Source organism: Balaenoptera borealis, assembly GCF_965194805.1.
Source record: "Balaenoptera borealis genome assembly, chromosome: 19".
Classification (NCBI taxonomy): Eukaryota; Metazoa; Chordata; class Mammalia; order Artiodactyla; family Balaenopteridae; genus Balaenoptera; species Balaenoptera borealis.
Genome location: NC_138878.1, coordinates 67,374,801 through 67,393,762, shown reverse-complemented (window position 1 = coordinate 67,393,762; position 18,962 = coordinate 67,374,801). Strand labels below are relative to the sequence as shown.

The window sequence follows — 18,962 nt, the reverse complement described above, 5'->3', positions numbered from 1 at the left end:
GAGGACCCCCGCCCTCCTCCTCAAGGACCCCACCCCGGCCCTTCCCCCCGGAACACCCTCCTTTCCCCTTGAGGACCTTCGCGCATCCCCTCCAGGACACCCCTCGCCTTCGAGGACCCCCCCCCTTCCCCTCAGAACACGCTCCTTCCCCCTTGAGGACCCCCGCCCTCCTCCTCAAGGACGCCACCCCGAGTCTCCCCCCCAGAACACCCTCCTTCCCCCTTGAGGACCCTCCCCCGCCCTCCCCCCAGAACCCCTCCTTCCCTCTTGAGGACCCCCACCCTCCCCTTCGAGTACCCCCCAGCCCTCCCCCTCCAGGACCCCTGCCTTCCTCCTCAAGGACCCCACCCCGGCCCTTCCCTGGCCAGAACACCCTCCTTCCCCTTGAGGACCCCCCTTCTCAAGGACCGCCTTCCCTTTTGAGGACCCCCCCAATCACTTTCCCTCCCCCCCGTAGGCCCCCTCCGCTCCGCATCGAGACCCCACGCCCCCTTAAGCCCCCACCTCTCCCCTCAAGGCCCAGCTCTCGTACTTGGCCGTGCCTTGGTCCCGCCCCTCTGCCCTGTCCCTGACTGTCTCCCAGCTCCGCCCGCTTTCTCTACCGCAGCTCAGCTCCTTCATTCTGCGCCCCCCCCCACTCTGTCCCGCCCTTCCTCTCTGCGTTTCTCCCCCATGCTCTGGTTCCACCTCTCCTCTCCCAGTCCCTTACCTTCCCTCTGCCTCAGCACTGCCCCACTCCTGCGGCTCTGCCTCAGTCCCACTCTGCGTCTGTCCCCTCTGCCTTGGCCCCGGCCCCCCCCATCTCAGTCCCACCCCTCCTGTCTGTGTTCCTTCCCCTTGCCCCATGTCTCCGTCTCCCTCAGCCCTGTTCCCCCTTCTCCTCCACTTGTGTCCCAACCCTCCTCTCCGTATCCTTCCCCTCTGTGCTGGCTCTCCGCAGTCCTGCCTCTCTTCTCTGCTGCTCCTTTACCTGAGTCCTGCCCCTTCTTTCTGTGCGCCTGGCCCCTGCCCCGGCACACCCCTCCTTTCCCAGACTGGCAGCTCTCTTCTGCGCTTCCTCCTTAGCCTGCCCCACTCCTGCTCTGCTCTGCCCCTGCGCTCTGCCGTGCCTTGCTTTGCTCCCTTTCTCTTGCCTCGCACCTCTCTTCTGTTTGCTCCCTTCAGCCCCTGCTTCCTCCTCGCACCACAGCCTCTGCCCACCTGGGATCTCTCCGTCTCCGCCCCCTTCTCCCGACACTCTCATCCCCGTTTCTCTGGAAGTTCTTCCCTACTCAGAAATCAAACAATCTACCACCTCTCATACATTTTTTTTAGGAACTCTTGAGCTTTTTTTTTAGTGTTTAACGTATTAGCTACTTTTGTCACTACTGTCTAGCATGCGTCCCTGGAGAACGGGGTGGGGGGGCGGGGGTGAGATAGAAGGGGCTAATCGGGTAGAAAGGATAGGAAGTATAAATATTACCTTTCTCCTTTCAGGAAATTTACTTGCTGCCCTGTTTCGTTTCAAAATTCATAATATTTTTGCATTAAATTACATAATACATCTATTTTCGTCTTACTATAAAACATGTTTCTTAATAGTAGACTTAAAAATTGATTCTTCAGGATGGTATGCCTCGTGATTATCAGCTCCCACCTTATTTAAACCTTACAGCAACATGAGAAAAAAGGTCTTTCTTCTTTTTCCTTATTTTCACAGATGAGAGAAGCTAAATTTATTTATTTAGTTATTTATTTATAATTAATTAATTTTTGGCTGCGTTGGGTCTTTTTTGCTGCACGTGGGCTTTCTCTAGTTGTGGCGAGCAGGGGCTACTCTTGGTTGCGGTGTGCGGGCTTCTCATTGCGGTGGCTTCTCTTCTTGCGGAGCACGGGCTCTAGGTGCGTGGGCTTCAGTAGTTGTGTCACACAGGCTCAGCAGTTGTGGCTCACGGGCTCTAGAGCGCAGCCTCAGTAGTTGTGGCGCACGGGCTTAGTTGCTCCACAGCATGTGGGATCTTCCCGGACCAGGGCTGGAACCCATGTCCCTTGTACTGTCAGGTGGATTTTTAATCACTGCACCACCAGGGAAGTCCCGAGAAAAGCTAAATTTAGAAAGGTGCTACTAATTACCCACGTTTCCACATCATTTTGTGTAGATGGCTAATGTTCCAAAATAAAGAAACCATTTACTTCCCATATGTCAAGTAAATATTTAATAATGAATGTTTAAAGTGGAAATGAAATTATATTCTTCTAAGGAACTTTTTGGTGAATGGAGAAATCAGAAGTGCAATTATGAATTATTTTCAAAATAATTGAAATAGGAGTGGTGACATCCCCTAAATTTTGATATATAACCAAAATTAACAGCTTTCAGTAGTCAAGAAAGAATGAAATAAATTAGGCATTTGTTTCAGGAGATTCCCAAAGTCCCACAAACAAACTGATAAAACTCTAAAGGAAACAGGAGTGAGAAAATAATAAAGATAAGTGAAACTAATACATGAGAAAACAAAAATAATGGCATTGGAACTAGCAGCTGGTACTTGGGATGAGTGGCAATAATGAAAAAAACAATAGCAGTAATTAACAAAAAAGACAAACTAGGAATAAAGCAACATTGATTAGAGACAGGATAAAGTTGTGTACTTAGGAGATTTCATATTCTCAATCATGTGTTAATATATTTCAACTTCAAGAAAATGGATGATTTTCCAGGAAAAGTATTTTTTAAAAATTGGATTCAAGAAATAGAAAACTTGAGCAGACCAATGAGCATTACAAAGCACCGAACAAAGTCATTAATTTGTTGACATCAGAGAGCCTTTTGCCCAGATGGTTTTAGTGGTATCAAGAGTTAAAAAATAAAGTTTGAGTAAAAAATTGTTAGGAAGAAAAACAATGTGCCAAGAACTACTGAGGTATGTGGTTAAAAGTTGGATGATAAGGGATGTAGGATTAGGATAAGACTAAGCTCCAAAAGATAAATATTTAAGGGAAGCAGAATCAAGAATTTATGTAAAAGAGAGAAAAGGATGGATGCTGAGGGTGCCCTCTGAGGAGACAGAGCCATGAGCCTGGAGGGCCTTGACTGTTCAAGGTCTTGCTTTCTCTCTTTGGGCCAGGAGAAAGAATTGTGACTCTGTTCTAGCTTTGGACCTGGCTAGTCTTGGGAGGCAGGCTGGCAGGATTTCACAGTCATTTCCACTACTCCTTTCTCAGGATCCTTCCCTGGAGGCTGCAGACCTAGAAATTCAATGCAGGGGGGCCTCACACATCCCAAGAAGGAAGCGATAGCAAATTTAATAATTGGTGGTAGGTGGGAAAGTTTTTAGAAAAAAATTATACTCTTCTCATACCTTATCCCAGACTAAATTCCAGCTAAAGAATTAAAATGAAATGTTTAAATAAAGAAATAAAATATATTTAAATATTTAACTGATCTCTGAATGGGTAGTGATAAATTGGACTTTGAAATATTAAAGTTCTATGAAGACTAAAGAGAAAGTGTGGCATGGTTGGAATTTTTTTTTAAGCAAATAGGTCAACGAGTGAATATCCTTTATTTATATGGAGCCTTTACCAATCAGCAATAGGAACACCCTGGTGGAAAAAGGGCAAAGGGTAGGAGCAATGTATAATTGGCCAATACATCTGAAAAAAGTAGTAAGCTCTATTATTAATCAACGGAAATGCAAAATTAAAGGATAAAATATATCTTTCATTTGTCTTATTGGCAACAGATTTTGAGAAATGATAATGTTCTTGGCTGGCAGAACTAGTTACATAATTTGCAGGGTGGAGTGCAAAATGAAAAAGTGGGGCCCCTTGTTTAAAATATGGAAAGTCTCAAGACAGCAACAAGAGAGCATTAAATTAAGCTTGAGCCCTTCTGAGGCTCTGTGTGACTGCACTGGTTACATGCCCATGAAGCTGGCCTATTGACTTGCAAGGTGGGTATGTAATCTTATATATGGAGATTGGAAGAAGAAATTGGTGGAAGCCTTTGGGAGGAAAATTTGGCAGATTGTGTTAAGAACTTTTTAAAAAGTTCATACCCTTTGTCCAGGTAATTTTGCTTTTAGGAATCTGTCCTAGAAGGGAAATATCAGAGATGTGGACAAATACTTAGTTTCAGTGGTGTTCATGCATTATGATTTATAATAATGAAAAACAAAATGTCTTCAAACAGAAAAACTGCTTGTCATATAAATCACAGATGCATGTTTTTTAGTGGAGAGGAGAAAAGAAAAAAGGAAATGTTTCCCCCAAGTGACAGTTTTGTTCGTGATTTCATAGAGTGCACATTTTATAGAAGAAAAGTATTTTTTATTTTCCTGATCATAGAAGATAGAAGGTTCATTGTAGGACATTTGAAATTAGGAAGTAGTTTTGAGGGAGAAAGTATAAAATCACCAGTAAAAATAATTTGTAGTCTCACTGCTCATAGATAACCCCCTTGGTGTGGTATTTTGGTTTACTTTCCAGTTTTTTTTCCTGTGCTTTATATGGTTGAGTATACATTCTATATTCAAGTTTGTTTCCTGCTTTTTCACTTAATATTACAACCTAGATATTTCCCCACAACTATAACAAAGCTAAAAATTTTTTAGTCAAATATAATACAGAAAAAGGCACAAACCATTAGTATATAGCTCAGTTTTCACAAAACGAACACACTGTGTCCATGTCATGAGCTCCTGGATTAAGAAAATAGAACATTACCAGCTTTCCGGAAACCTCTTATGTTGTCCCCTCCCAGTCATTACCACTGCCCCCCGAATCTCAGTCCCAACTTTTACCACCATTCTGACTTCTAACACCTTAGACTTGTTTTGCTTCTTCTTGACCTGTGTACAAATGGACTCATATAATGTGGACCTTTTTTTGAGCCTGGTTTCTTTTACTCAACAGCAAGATGCCTCCATATTCTCAATTCTGTTTAGAATTCCACTGTTATGAATATACCATTCTACTGTGGCTCTGTCTCCTCTCGAACACTTAACTATCATCTGATTTTTTCATTTTGAATATTCTGGAGGGTGTGTAGTGATATCTCATCGTGGTTTTAATTCAAATTTCTCTAATAACTAATGAAGTTGAGCCCTGTTTCGTATATTTACGGCCATTTAGCTGTCTTCTTTTATGCAGTACCTGCTCAGATCTTTTAACTTTTTTGCTCTTGTTTTGTTTGCCTTTTTCTTACTGATTTGTATGATTTCTTTATATATTTTGCATATGAATCCAGTTCTTTGTAGGACGTATGTTTTGTAAGGATCTTTCCTCATTCTGTATTAACTCATTTAAATTCACTTTTTTAAGTGACATTCTTCTGTGATTCATCAGTTAGTTCAGTTCATTGTGGTTTGGGGTTCAAGCCTCTTTTCCCTTCACTGCCATTTCTGAAATTTTACTAGCCTGTGCCTGTGGATCTTCTAGACCTGGTACTGTGACTGAGGCATCATCCTGTCTGTAGATGTGCAAATCTATGTGAATGTTCATTTAGACATTTGTGTGAAAAGAGCTAACTTCCTTTGCTTCAAATAACCTTTACTGTCCAGTCCTAACTGTGGAAGCCATTTGTGAGTCTCTCTATGTAATTTCTGCAGGTCCTGAGGTTTCTGAATCCTTTCTTCATCTGGTACAACTCTGCACACCATCTTCCACAGCAGTGTCTTCTGAAGCAGCCTGCCTTTTAGAGTATTTTCATCCTTTGAAGGGCCAAGCTGTAAAGATGCTGCATATGACAGAGGTTTTGGATATCTTGAGGAATCCCCAGCTCATTCATCTACGTGATCAAGAAAAAAATCCAGAAACCATCCGCATAAGAAACCCAGGGGCTCTGAAAGTTTCTCACCAAAAGTTTAGGCATTTTCAATACCTGTCAGTGACTGAGCCTCACCAAGCTGTGAGCCAGATCCAGGAGCTCTGCTGGCAATGGCTGCAGCCAGAGACCCGCACCAAGGAGCAGGTGATGGAGCAACTGGTGCTGGAGCAGTTTCTTAATGGTCTGCCAGAGGAGGTTCAGACATGGGTGAAATCAAAACAGCCCAAGAGCAGCAAGGAAGCAGGAAACCTGGTGGCAAACTTGATCCAAGCGTGTGAGGAGAGAGGTGAGAGAGGAAAGATGCAACTGGCTGTTTGTATTTATTGAACATTTGCTGTATGCCTGGCATGTAATAGGGAGCTTAATAAAGATTTGTTGAATGACTGAACAAATGAATTTTATAATCCAGTCTCATCTGCCTAATCTTGTGTGAACTGGAAGAAATTAGGGGTTTGGCTTTTGCTTATTTATTATTTCTCTAGGAGTACCCCTTCTCTCCAGCTTTGTTCCCCCTCCCTTCCACATTTCTTATTAAGCCTAAACTTTAGTATCAACACAAAAGACCACACAACCAAAAAAAAAGGCATAAAATGTGGGAGATACGAGGCCTGGAAATTTAACTTCTGTTAAAATTTGACTTGTCGCTTAGCAACTCAAGTTACTAGATTGGAACTAAGGGCATTTCAATAATGAGAGAAGAAAGCTGTTCACTCCTAATAGTCCTTTGAATAAAATTGATACTAAAAACAAAGTATTGTTTGGGTGTATATAGAGAAAGACAAGGAGAGAAAGGCAAGGGAACAAGACTTGGGTGTGGACCAGTGGGATGGGTTAATTACATTTAAAAGTATAAACAAATAAATCTGAAATAAACATGAGGGTCATGCATGGCTGAATACTGATGTGTCATGAATTAAGGATTCTGATCAGTCCTGTGCACCTGAATTCCTTAAAAGAATTTTGAAGATGTTAATAGTGAACATGTTGGACACTTAAAATGTACTACATTCTAGGTATTTTATAATATTCACTTACTTCTCTTAATAGCCCTTGAAAGAGGTATTACCCTCCTTCCATAAATGAGGAGACAGAGGCACAAAAACGTTGACTGACTGGCCCCTGGTCCCACGGTTAGTAATTGGCAGTCAGGATTCAGCTGGGAGGCTGGCACCAGCGTCTGCTCTTAATCATGGTGTTACACTGCCTCCAGTGGACATGGGGGATATTGTCCCACGTTGGTTTTAAACTTGGCCAAAGGCACAGCCTTTGATGGAGCTGGAATTCAGGGGAAAGGAAAGCGCTCTCTAGGATATGAGAAAGAAATTACAGATTAATGAAAGGTACACTTAGAGACTGCAGGCAAGGAAGGCCTTCAAGGTTCAAGTTTCTTTAGGGAAGGTGGTGGTTGTATTCTAGATCAGTGAGTGAAAAAGATGTAGGGAAAGCTTAGTAATAAGAGTTGCCATTTTTTTTTTTTTTTTATTGATTATTTTTGGCTGTGTTGGGTCTTCGTTTCTGTGCGAGGGCTTTTCTCTAGTTGCGGCAAGTGGGGGCCACTCTTCATCGCGGTGCGCGGGCCTCTCACTATCGCGGCCTCTCTTGTTGCGGAGCACAGGCTCCAGACGCGCAGGCTCAGTAGTTGTGGCTCACGGGCCTAGCCGCTCCGCGGCATGTGGGATCTTCCCAGACCAGGGCCCGAACCCGCATCCCCTGCATTGGCAGGCAGACTCTTAACCACTGCGCCACCAGGGAAGCCCCAAGAGTTGCCATTTTTAAAAAATGCATGCTGTGTGCTTTACATATGTAACGTTTAATCCTTACAGGAGCCCTTAGAAGTAGAGGTCTTATCATTTGCATGTTACAACTGGGAAACTGAGGTTCCCTGGTGACTGAATGGACGATGAGGCTAGGACCACTGATATAAATAAAGAGGAACTTCTGCTTTATTTGGAAGGCACTGAGAAGCAATGGAAGGGTTTAGAGGTGGGAGATAACCAGAACTCTTTTCTGGAACTTGCCATATTGAGCTGAGAAATGACTTCTGTGGTCTTTTTCTTGTCATAGGAAGTCCAGGACTGCTGCTCCCTCCCTTGGCAGGACAGGGTGGCGTGGGGGTGGCAGGCTACTCTCTGCACCTGTGGGTGCTGCCAGACTGGACTCAAGCCCATGGTCATTTCTGCTCCCTTCTAGGTTTCCCTGCTCGGGACTCTGTCCTTACAGAAAAGAGAAACACCGAAGAACACCAAAAGAAGGACACAACGATGTTTGACAGTATGCCATCTGCTAGATCTCAGGTGAGTCGAGCTTTCTTCTGATTTAGTTCTCCGATATGGGGACCTCACCTTCCTGATTTCCAGACCTTCCCCGTCTAATTAAACCACATCCTCATTTCCTCAAAGTCTTTATATAAACATTACCTAACTGAGCCTTTGCCTGGCTTTTGTATAAAAAATGTTCTTCTGACTCTTCGTATTCCCCTTCCCTGCTTTATTTTTCTGTGTCACACTTATCATCACCCCACATACTATATCTTCAACGTTGTCACTCTTTTCCTGTCTTTTGAATTAATTTTTCGTTGTTTCGTATTCCATTTTATCTCCACTTTTGGCTTAGTCAAAACCACCCTCGTGTGGTTTGTACTATTATTATGCTCCTTTTTATATATGAAATAAATGGCAGCTATTACAGGGACATGATACTGTTGTGAGGTGTTTTTTTTTTTAATTTGCTCCTTAATGTTCTTTTTAAATCACATTTTGAAACCTAGAAGAAATTAATATGCTGCACTTTCTTTAGAAACAGAAAAAAATTCATGGGAGGGGGTGACGATTAGGAAAAAAATTGTCTAAAAATGCTCCTTGAGGGAGAGATGGGGGGAAAAAGTTGAGAAACACTGTCCTAGATGATCTGTTCCTGAGAGTAGCCCTCTGTCCTTACAGTGTCTGTGTCGAGGATCCCAAGTGAAGATGCCCACAGGGACTACTGAGGTAATATAAACGAATACCATATGTAAGTGGGTGGATTATGACAAACTGGGGGGGCACCTGCCCCACCTAAGGGGCAGCTATGACTCAGCTTCAGCTGATGGCACCATGTGAGAATGTGGATCCAGATCCCCAGATCTTCTGATTTTTTTTAAAGAGAAGCCAAAAATCCAGTTAATAATTTGAAATATACAAATTTTTTGGTGTTGGCAGCTAATATGAATTTTGAAGAAAGAATTAAAAAAAACACATGTGAGCCAAATAAATCCCTCTGTAGGAGCTGGACAGCCAGTATATGCCCTCTAGTTTAAGTCATATGTTCATTGATCTGCATAATGTTTCCATAAAAACACAAAAGATGTATATCAGTAAAATGGGTATCATAGTCTTATGTAGTCTTCTAATATCTGCTTTTTAAATTTGCCCTTCGGTTACCAAAATTGTTGCATGTAACTGTAGTTAATTAGTTTGTATTGCTGGAATACTATTCCATGGTATGACTATACCATAATATATTTATTTCTTCTACTATAAATGAATGTTTGGGTCTTTTCCATATTTTGGATGTTATAAGACAGATGTTATGAACATATCTATCTCCAAGTACACATGAGCAAATATACCTAGGAACAGAATTTCTGAGTCCAAAGTGGTTTACTAATTTACATTTCCCTTAGCATCTTATAAGAGGCCCTAAAGGTCCACATTTTAGACAATATTTCGTATTGTCAGACTTCTTAATTTTTGTCAGTTGAATGGGTATAAAATCATACTTTGTCATTTTGAAATGTATTTTCTTATTTATTAATAAGATCGAATATCTCTTCATATTTATGAGCTCTTTGTGTTTTATGGATGAGTCACTGAGGCTTAACCTATCCATTCTCATAAAGCTTGTTAGAAAGAACCAGATCCAGAACCTAAACCCAACTGTCTCTGATTCCTGAGGTTGAGGTATACTGCTTAGCTTTTAATTATTTGCATTTTTTCTTTCTTTATAAAGTGATTTAAAAGGATTTTTCTCCTGCAACCCAAATCTTTCAAAATTAGCAGCAGGAACTATCTCAGAAATGTTCTCACTTCTCTCAGACTATAAGACAAAAAAAGGTATCTTTCTAAGTCCCTAGAAATAATCTAAGTGGATTATAACACTTGGATTAGAAGCTTTCTGCTGGTCTGAACATCTGCTTCATGGTCAGTCCCCCTCTCATCAGGCACCTTTCCCCCTCCTTGGGATAATTCCTGGATTTCGATCATTTAGGAGTGTGTCTGGTATTTTAGGAGCTGGTGACTTTCAAGGATGTGGCTGTGGACTTCAGTCCAGAGGAATTAACCTACCTTAGTGCTGCTCAGAGGAAACTCTACCGGGAAGTGATGCTGGAAAATTATAGGAACCTGGTCTCCCTAGGTAAGCTGTGATGACCAAAATTGTCTCAGACATTGCCATATGTCCCTGGTGGCAAAATCATTGGAAACAGCCTTTATTTTTCTTCTGTTTAAATTTGCATCTTCCTTATTATCTCACCGTCTTTATAACCCAGGCTAGGAGTTCCTGTGGGTACAGGACAGAACCCCCAAGTTATGAGTCTCCTTCTTCAACAGGGTACCAGTTCCCTAAACCTGACATTATCTCAGGGCTGGAAGCAGAGGAGTCACGTGCAGTGGAGGAAGACAGCAGTACAATGATATGTCAGGGTGAGTAGTGAGACAGGAATCGTGGGAAGACAACCCTGGTCAGCCAGGAGGGGCCTGGGAGCTGTTCCCCAAAGCCCTCTCAGCTCAAGGAGAAGGTTGGTAAGTGCTCTCACCTCAGGGGTTCATGCCGCTTCCCCACATCACGTGCACTCGGTACTTCTTTCATCTCCTCTCTGAAGCTCATCTCTTCCTGCAGCATGTGTTCCTCTCCTGCGCAGCTCCAGGGAGACCAGTTTCCCTTTTCTCTAGTGTTCCAACTCCTGCATTCATTCATGCCTTTCCCCTGGCAGCTAGAAATCAGAGGTCTTTCCTCTTTAACTGAGACAAGCAAAAAACTTTGGCGTGATACCACTCCTCTTTCCAGCCCCACTCAGAGAGTTGCCTTTATAAAGCACAGACTTTTGATCAGCTTCTTACCACCCTCAAAAGAAAATCCAAACTTTTAGCAAAACATTTAAATCCGTCCCACTCTGGCCTAAAATTCACATCCCAGCCTCATCTCTCACAGATATTCCAAGTAGAAACCTGTGTTGCTGGCTCCCCAGGACTGTGTACTTTCACAGTTCAGTGTCTTTGCTCAGGATGTTTCATAAGCTTGCCACCCCCTTCACTGCTTACTGAGCCCTGATGCCATCCCCTCCGTTGAGTTTTTCCTGTTCCTAAATGGAATCAACCCCCACCCCCATCTCTTCTCCTGTAGTCATTTATTGCCTGATTGGGGTCCTTTTTACAGACTTATTATGACCATCTGGTTGGATAATGCTTTGCTCAAAATAGGCATTTAATAAATGGTGAATTGAAGGGAATGGGGTAAGATTAGAGATTGGGAGCCAAGAAAAGAGTTAGAATCCTTTTGCTTTATTCTGAGCAAGAGGTTGTTGACCTGTTTACTCCAGCGTTTCCCTAATGGTCCTGTAGAACTATGGTAATAGGCGTTCTTTAAAAAAAAAAAAAAAAGTGTTCCATGACGAGATCAGTTAGAGAAATGCTGCCTACTATATTTCCCCTCTTTGGAATTTGAGATGCTGATCAAAGGTTCTGAAGAGTCCTACAGGATTGAAAGCTGCTTGACTTGCATCCTATGGTATCTCCCAAATTGACTTGACAGTGGAATCCCTTTATTGCCACAGCTATTAGTTTCTCGGAATAGTAGTAATTTGCCAAGCATGGTCTGGATGCAGACAAACCCCAGTCCCAGCTCTTTCTCTGGTTTCCTCCTTGTTCTCCTGTCTGTGTCTCTGGCATCTTTGTCAACATTCCGTCCTCCTGGATGGTCTCTTTTCTGCCTCATCCTCACCCTTCCTTGCTTACTGTCCTTTGCATCCTCCCATTCTCTCCTTAGGTTCCCAGAAAACTCTCAAACCTCTTTAAGAACTGTTCTGCTATGTTTGGTCTCTTTCTTCTCTTTCTACTGTAATGATGTGTCTCTCTGAGTAAAAATAGTAGAGGAACTTTTACATTGCTTTTAGATTGGGAGAAAAAACCTGAAACCAAAGATCTAACTCCAGAGCAAAGCCTGCCTATAGAAAAATCATCCTCAGGGGCAGGAAGACAGGATCTGGAGGTAGGTAACTTCTGGTGTGTCTATGTAAGAGAGTCTTCTCCTGATGATGCATTGGGTTTGCACCAGGTCAACCAGGAGAAACTTTTGAGTCCGGTAAAAATGAATGACCCAAAGACCCTTGCTCAGGAAAGAAGCCATGACAGTGATCAATTTGAGAGATGCTCAGATCTTACTAAACAGTCAGAGGGTCTTCTAGGGAAGGATCCCCAGGAACGCACTCCTCCTGGAATTTGCACCAGTCCCCAGCCGGTGGACAGCAGGCCTTTCGTCCAAGAGAACAAACACAACAGAAGTGAATTTTGTGAAAGAAGCTTTAGTACCCAGTTGGCCCGTGAGAGACACGAGCAGATCCATACAGGGAAGAAACCCTTTGAATGTAAACAGTGTGGAGAAGCCTTCTTCTTCATGTCACACCTTACCAGACATCAGAAGACTCATTCATGTGAGAAGTCCCCTGGATGCAATGAAGGTGGAAAGTCTTTCACTCAGCGTGCAAATATCAATGGCTGCGTAAGAATTCATAGTCAGGAGGACTACTATGAATGTTTCCAGTGTGGCAAAGCTTTTATCCAGGATGTGCATCTTTTTCAACATCTCAAGGCCCACGAGGCAGCAAAAGCCCTTCCACCCGCGTTGCCCCGAAACAAGACACATTTAATTCGATATCAGCGGAAACATGACTATGTCGGAGAGAGAGCCTGTCAGTGTTGTGACTGTGGCAGAGTCTTCATTCATACTTCACATCTCATTCAGCACTACAGAATTCATGCTCAAGAGAGGCCTTACCAGTGTCAGCTGTGTGGGAAGTGTTTCAGCCGACCCTCCTACCTCACTCAACATTATCAACTCCATTCTCAAGAGAAACCGGTTGAGCGCAGTTACTGTTGAAAAACCTTCACTCAGAACATTCTCAACACTTTTGACTTTCCCCTGGAGTGAGACCCTTTGAGTGCTCTGAATATAAGAAGGCCTTCGACCAGCCCTCACACCTTGTTAACGACTTGAAAATTCATCGTGGTGTGGTCAGAAAACAGAATGGTTGCAAGAGGTTAGAACAATCTTTTTGCAAAGGAAGAGTCAGCACATGTGTCAGTCACCCAGGCAAAAAGCCTTACAAAGAATATTTTTGTTGCATACGAAAGAAGCTAATAGATTTTGCCCTTCTTTGGTGTTATCCATAGAATGGAGAACCTTGATTTTGACATCCTGACAAAAAACTTGCGACTGGCAGTTGGGCTCCAGACAGGAACTCTGTTGCCTAAATTTCTACAGAAGTGTTTACATACAGTATCTTTACCACATGGGATGTATCAGCAGAGGGCATGGTAAAAAGATTTTTGAGGTGTACCTATGTTGATTCATCCACAAAGCTGAAGTAATTGGTAATATGCTTACACAGTACTTGGTAATTTACAAAACATTGCCAAATGTATTATTTGATCTTTTAAGGAATGCTGCATTGTACCTAGTATGAGGATATTTATTTCATTTTTACAGGTATAGCAAACTTGAAACTCCAAGTTGTCATTTGATTTGACCTGGGTTGTAAGTGATGGGGCAAGAACTGAACCCCAGTGTGGTTTGGTTAAGTTTGGCTTTTGAGATTCCATGAGATATTTATTTTATATCTTGATGCTCAACCCAGGTTTGTTTTATTCTTGCCATATCCCCTCTGAAGAAAAGGTACAGTACTATACTGACTGCAGCCGTCTTCCTTTTTAGTAATCCCAACACTATTTCACATTAAATCAGATGGGGACACTTGTAGTATAAGGGGTTCAGAAAGCTTTTTTAAGGTGAAGTTCTGATAGCCATTTCTCTTACAATTTAGGGTTAGATGAATTTTTGAGACACTGATCAAGGAAGGATATTTTTGCTAACCACTTTCTTATAATTGGTCTTGGAGATCGTAAATCTGCTACTAATTAAGTAGAATTTTTGTAGTTTTCTGTAGTTGTTTGGAGGTTTGAGGTTTCGTATTTTTCTTTTTTCCCCCTCTCCTTCCTTTTAAAAAATCCTGTTTGAAAACAGTATTTCTGCTTTTCTTGGGCACTGGCATCATCAGCACGACCAGCTTCACCTAAAATCCTAATTCTTTGCTGGGCACACTTCACTGTTTAAAAGTATGAGCCCTGAATTGCACTAAAAATTTCTTTTATACCATATTGCTATAATGTAAAAGTTTTCCATCACTGACTTGGATGGTGGTCAGATACAAAGACACATGAGAACCAGTTGGATCCGGTGTCTCAGAACTTGACTCCTTGCCTGGAAGGGTGGGTTGCTGCTATTGTCATTCACTGCCCTGCTTTTTCTCATCCTGCCATTTTTGAGGTTGATCTATGATGTGTGGCTCCAAAGTCATGAAATTAAAAACAAACATGAACCTATACCAGCCAAATGAGTGCGAGCTACACATCCCCTCTTCTTCATTTCCCAAGTTCTTGACGAAACAGTCCTCACTGGCTGGTCCTGTTTTCTCACCACAGTCCACCCTCCAACCCACTATAAATTGGTTTCCGATTCTGCCACCACTACTGCAAAGGGACATAATGTCAAGATGTCTTATTGTTGACGATGTTAATTAACCTTTATTTGTTTCTCTTTGTAATTAATAAATATCTTGCAGGAGAAGCTTTGAGATCATGCAAGTATCTAGTTTCTCCTCACACTTTTACCTACTAAATTCTAGCATCTAGCAAGTGGATGTTACCTACAGCCATTTTTACTGTGTAGTATTGTAATGGTGATTTTTAATTTTCCTCATTCCTTCTACATTTAGTAATTAGAATTCTCCTTTGAGGAAGAATTGTCCTCCCTATTTATTTATTCAGTAATTTATATATATCAGTATGGATTCATGGGTGTTTATTTTATTCTATGGGCTGTAATTCAACACTACCATTACTTATTTTGTTCAGATTGTTCCAGCTCTGGCCACTGGGAGTCCTTTCAAGTTGGCTCCTCTCATCATTTTCTGAACACTTCTTTTGCGCCCTGCTTAATTTCTCTCCCTTCACCTCCAGGAAAACGCCATGCCTTTATGATAGCTTCTACCTCATCACTGTCTTGTGAAATCTGCTGCTTTCCCCAGAGTCATAGGTTTACTCACACCCTTCTCAATATGTCATTTCATTTCTTCCTTCACCATTTTTGCTAAATCTATATTCTACCTGGTTTGTTATTTGCTTAACACTTTCTTTCAATTGTGTCATCTCTATTTTTTTTAAAAACTTCAATACATCTACCTAAAAAGGAAAATTTTAAATCAACTCAAAGGATTTTACCCAGACCATAATCAGATTTTCCCAATCATTTTCAAGATGTCCTTTAACAGTTGGCTTGTTTGAATCTGGATCCAAACATGCATTTGGTTGTCTGACCTCTTGATTCTCTCTCAATCTAAAGCAATCTCCTCTCACTTTTTTAATGCCTTGTGTCACCCCAAGAATAATGTAGAAATGTATTTCCCTCCTCTCTCCACCCAATTCCTAATATATCTAACAGTCTTGGTACTCCTTATATTCAGGTTTAATTTTTTTTTAATTTAGGAGCACTCATTTTTAAATTCTTAAATTTTTAATTGTGGTAAGAAACACATAACTTAAAATTAACCATCTCAAACATTTTAAAGTGTCCAGTTCAGTACTGTTAAGTAGAGTCACATTGTTGTGCAGTAGATCCCCAGGACTTTTTCATCTTGAAAAACTCAAACTCTATCCATTAAACAGTAACTCCCCCTTTCCCCCTCCTTACAGCCCTGGCAACCATCATTCTAGCACTCTTGTTTTTTTTCCTTTAAAGCATTGTGTGATTATGCAAGTAATACTGGAAGAAACTGGGTCGGTTGTCCTGTGGAATGTCCCCCCTTCTAAATGTGTCTGTTTGCTTCCTGTAGTATCCTTAAGCTTGTTCCTCTCTCTATATTTTCTGTAAATGGAAGTTAGCTCTAAACTCTGGAGGCTTAATTAGATTCATCTGCAACTTCTTTGGCAAGAACACCTCATAGGTGGTTTTGTGTACTTTATATCATATCCCATCAGGCTTTTGGCTCTTCCCAAAGGTCCAGCCTTTTAAAGTCATTCTCCAAGCCACTGCACCATTCACACGCAATGAGGTTTCAAAGTTTTCACCATCACTCATGGTCCAGCTGCTTTAGTTCCTTCTTCATTACCTCTTCTAGACTTTTCTCAATGTGCCTCCCTCCATTACTCCACCCTGGTCTTTAGGTACTTGAATTAAGAGGTGGTGGAGACTCCTTGAGGGGTCTGGTGTGGGCCATTTGTTGAGGACCCTGGGCCAGGGATTCTTTTTTTTTTTTTTGATATTTATTCATTCATTCATTTATTCATTTATTTAGCTGCACCAGGTCTTAGTTGCAGCATGCGGGATCTAGTTCAACCAGGGATGGAACCTGGGCCCCCTGCATTGGGAGCGAGGAGTCAACCACTGGACCACCAGGGAAGTCCCTGAGCCAGGGATTCTTAAGAAAGTCAGGGAACATCAGACTTGACTTTGTTCTAATGCTTCTTTCATACCACAAAGGGCAGTGGTGACAATATGGAGAGCTAACTCTGCCTGTCACCCCTGGAGTATTTGGAACATATAGAATATGCATAAGCCACTGCCTCCACATTTTACAAGCTAAACTTGAGCTGACTGCAATGGCAGGTGTCTCAGCCTGTTACTTTGACTTTCACCTTGCTGCTTTTCTTGATGCTGTCCTAGTGGGCCCCCAAGGATAATGCTTTTCTTCTTCCCTGCTTTTCCCAACCAATTTGCAATATATCAGACAATTTGGGCACTGCTCTTATATTCAGGTTAATTTTTTTTTAATTAAAAACACTCATGTTAAAAAAAAAAAACACTCATGTTTTAAGCTTTGATGATTATGCAAGTAGTACATATCTGTTAAAGAAAATTAGAAAATACATCTCTGGGGTTTTTTTGTTGTTGTTGTTGTTGGAATATTTGTATTTCTGTGTCTCAGCTCAAATAGACTTGCTGCTAAAAGGGGTAGACATTGTCCAGATGTTTTTTCCTATGTATAGGTTTATATAGATTTTTAAATAAAATATATTTTTATGAAATAGAGTCATACCATTAACATTGTTTTTTTTTCACTTGCTTAAGTAATTTTATTCAAATGATTTTATTTTTAACATCTTTATTGGAGTATAATTGCTTTACAATGGTGTGTTAGTTTCTGCTGTATAAAAAAGTGAATCAGTTATACATATACATATATCCCCATATCTCTTCCCTCTTGCGTCTCCCTCCCTAACATTGTTTTAAAGGCTGCAGTTTTCATACTAATATATCATGAACATCTGCCCATATTCATAAATATATCTCTCAGTTTCATCTTTTAGGACTGCCTGGTACTTGGTTGCATAGATGTGGCCTAATTGATTTCACTAGACTTCTAGGGTTGGAAACGGGGGTTACGGTAATTTATCTCTTTTTTTATTCCATTGAAAACCTTTTTAAAATTTATTTATTTTTATTTAGTTATAATTAACATACTATATTATATGAGGAGATGGGGGGACAGATCAAATAGATGAAGGGAATTAAGAGGTACAAATTTCCAGCTATAAAATAAGTCAGCATCTTTATTCCTGTCCTGACTTACTTATTTTATAGCTGGAAGTTTGTACCTCTTAATCTCTTTCACCTATTTGGTCTGTGCCCCCATCGCCTCATATAATAAAGACGCAGACGTAGAGAATGAATTTGAGGACACGGAGAGGGGGAAGGGTAAGCTGGGACGAAGTGAAAGAGTGGCACTGACATATATACACTACCAAATATAAAACAGATAGCTAGTGGGAAGCAGCCGCATGGCACAGGGAGATCAGCTTTGTGACCACCTAGAGGGATGGGATAGGGAGGGTGGGAGAGAGACGCAAGAGGGAGGAGATATGGGGATATATGTATACATATACCTGATTCACTTTGTTATACAGCAGAAACTAACACAACATTGTAAAGCAATTATACTCCAATAAAGATGTTTTAAAAAAACAAAAAAAATAAGTCAGAGGATTGTCATGTACGAATAGGGAATATAGTCAGTAATATAATGACAACTTTGTATGGTGGCAGATGGTAACTGGGTGTATTGTGATCACTTCATAATGTATAAGAATATTGAATCACTATGTTGTACACCTGTAATTTATCTCTTATGCGTGCATTGCTGCTGTAGTTACCCTTTCCCTTTATCTCTTGGGTCTTGGAATTTCCCTTAGCAATTTGCTCTGATGTCTTTGCATATGGTTTTGTTTCCCAAGGGGAAATTCCCAGCAGTAGAATTTCTAGGCCAAACGGTATGTGTATCTTGAAGGCTTTGGAAACACTCCTGGCCTCCTCCCCTCAAGGTCTAAAAGTTGTGCTGATTTTTTTCTCTTGGGAACAATTAAACTATTCAACTCTCCCTACACTCGCTTTCTCCATGAAGAATTTGCACTCTGAACCCATCTTAGGGAATAACAGGACTGACATCAGGCCTGGAAAGAGCCACAGATGAAATAGTTTGTTCAAACCCTCATTTTAACAGTTCTATTAGGTTTATTTTCCTCATTAAATAAGCAGTATTTAGCATATTAAATAAAATTTCAGAAAGCAAAGAAGGCTAATAAACTTCCCAAGGATGCTCGCAATCACTACAAGCCCAGGATGGTAGTTGTGTTCACTGGTAGAAGAGCCCCTTGGCAGGGAAGGGAGAGGGTGGGCTTTAGAGCCAGGCTGACCTGAAGCCAAATCCAGACCCTTCCTTAGAAGCTGATTAAACCTCATTTTCTTAGGAACTGAGGTAACAGTGCCTCCCCCTGGAACTGTTGAAAGGCTGGGAGCTCACCCATGTAACAGAGCCTAACACTGCCTGGTACATAGGAGGCGCTCAGCA

General features: G+C 41.5%; 1 protein-coding gene across 1 annotated transcript; it reads left to right on the top strand.

Annotated features, from left to right (window-relative positions):
• The first annotated feature begins 1,351 nt into the window (after window positions 1-1,351).
• On the top strand, window positions 1,352-16,890 carry ZIM2 (zinc finger imprinted 2). The gene is made up of 6 exons (XM_082368098.1): window positions 1,352-6,095; window positions 8,000-8,103; window positions 8,749-8,796; window positions 10,075-10,201; window positions 10,396-10,488; window positions 11,958-16,890. The coding sequence occupies exons 1-6, from the start codon at window positions 5,717-5,719 to the stop codon at window positions 12,938-12,940; spliced, it is 1,734 nt and encodes a 577-aa protein (XP_082224224.1). The 5' UTR covers window positions 1,352-5,716; the 3' UTR covers window positions 12,941-16,890.
• The last annotated feature ends 2,072 nt before the right edge of the window (window positions 16,891-18,962 follow it).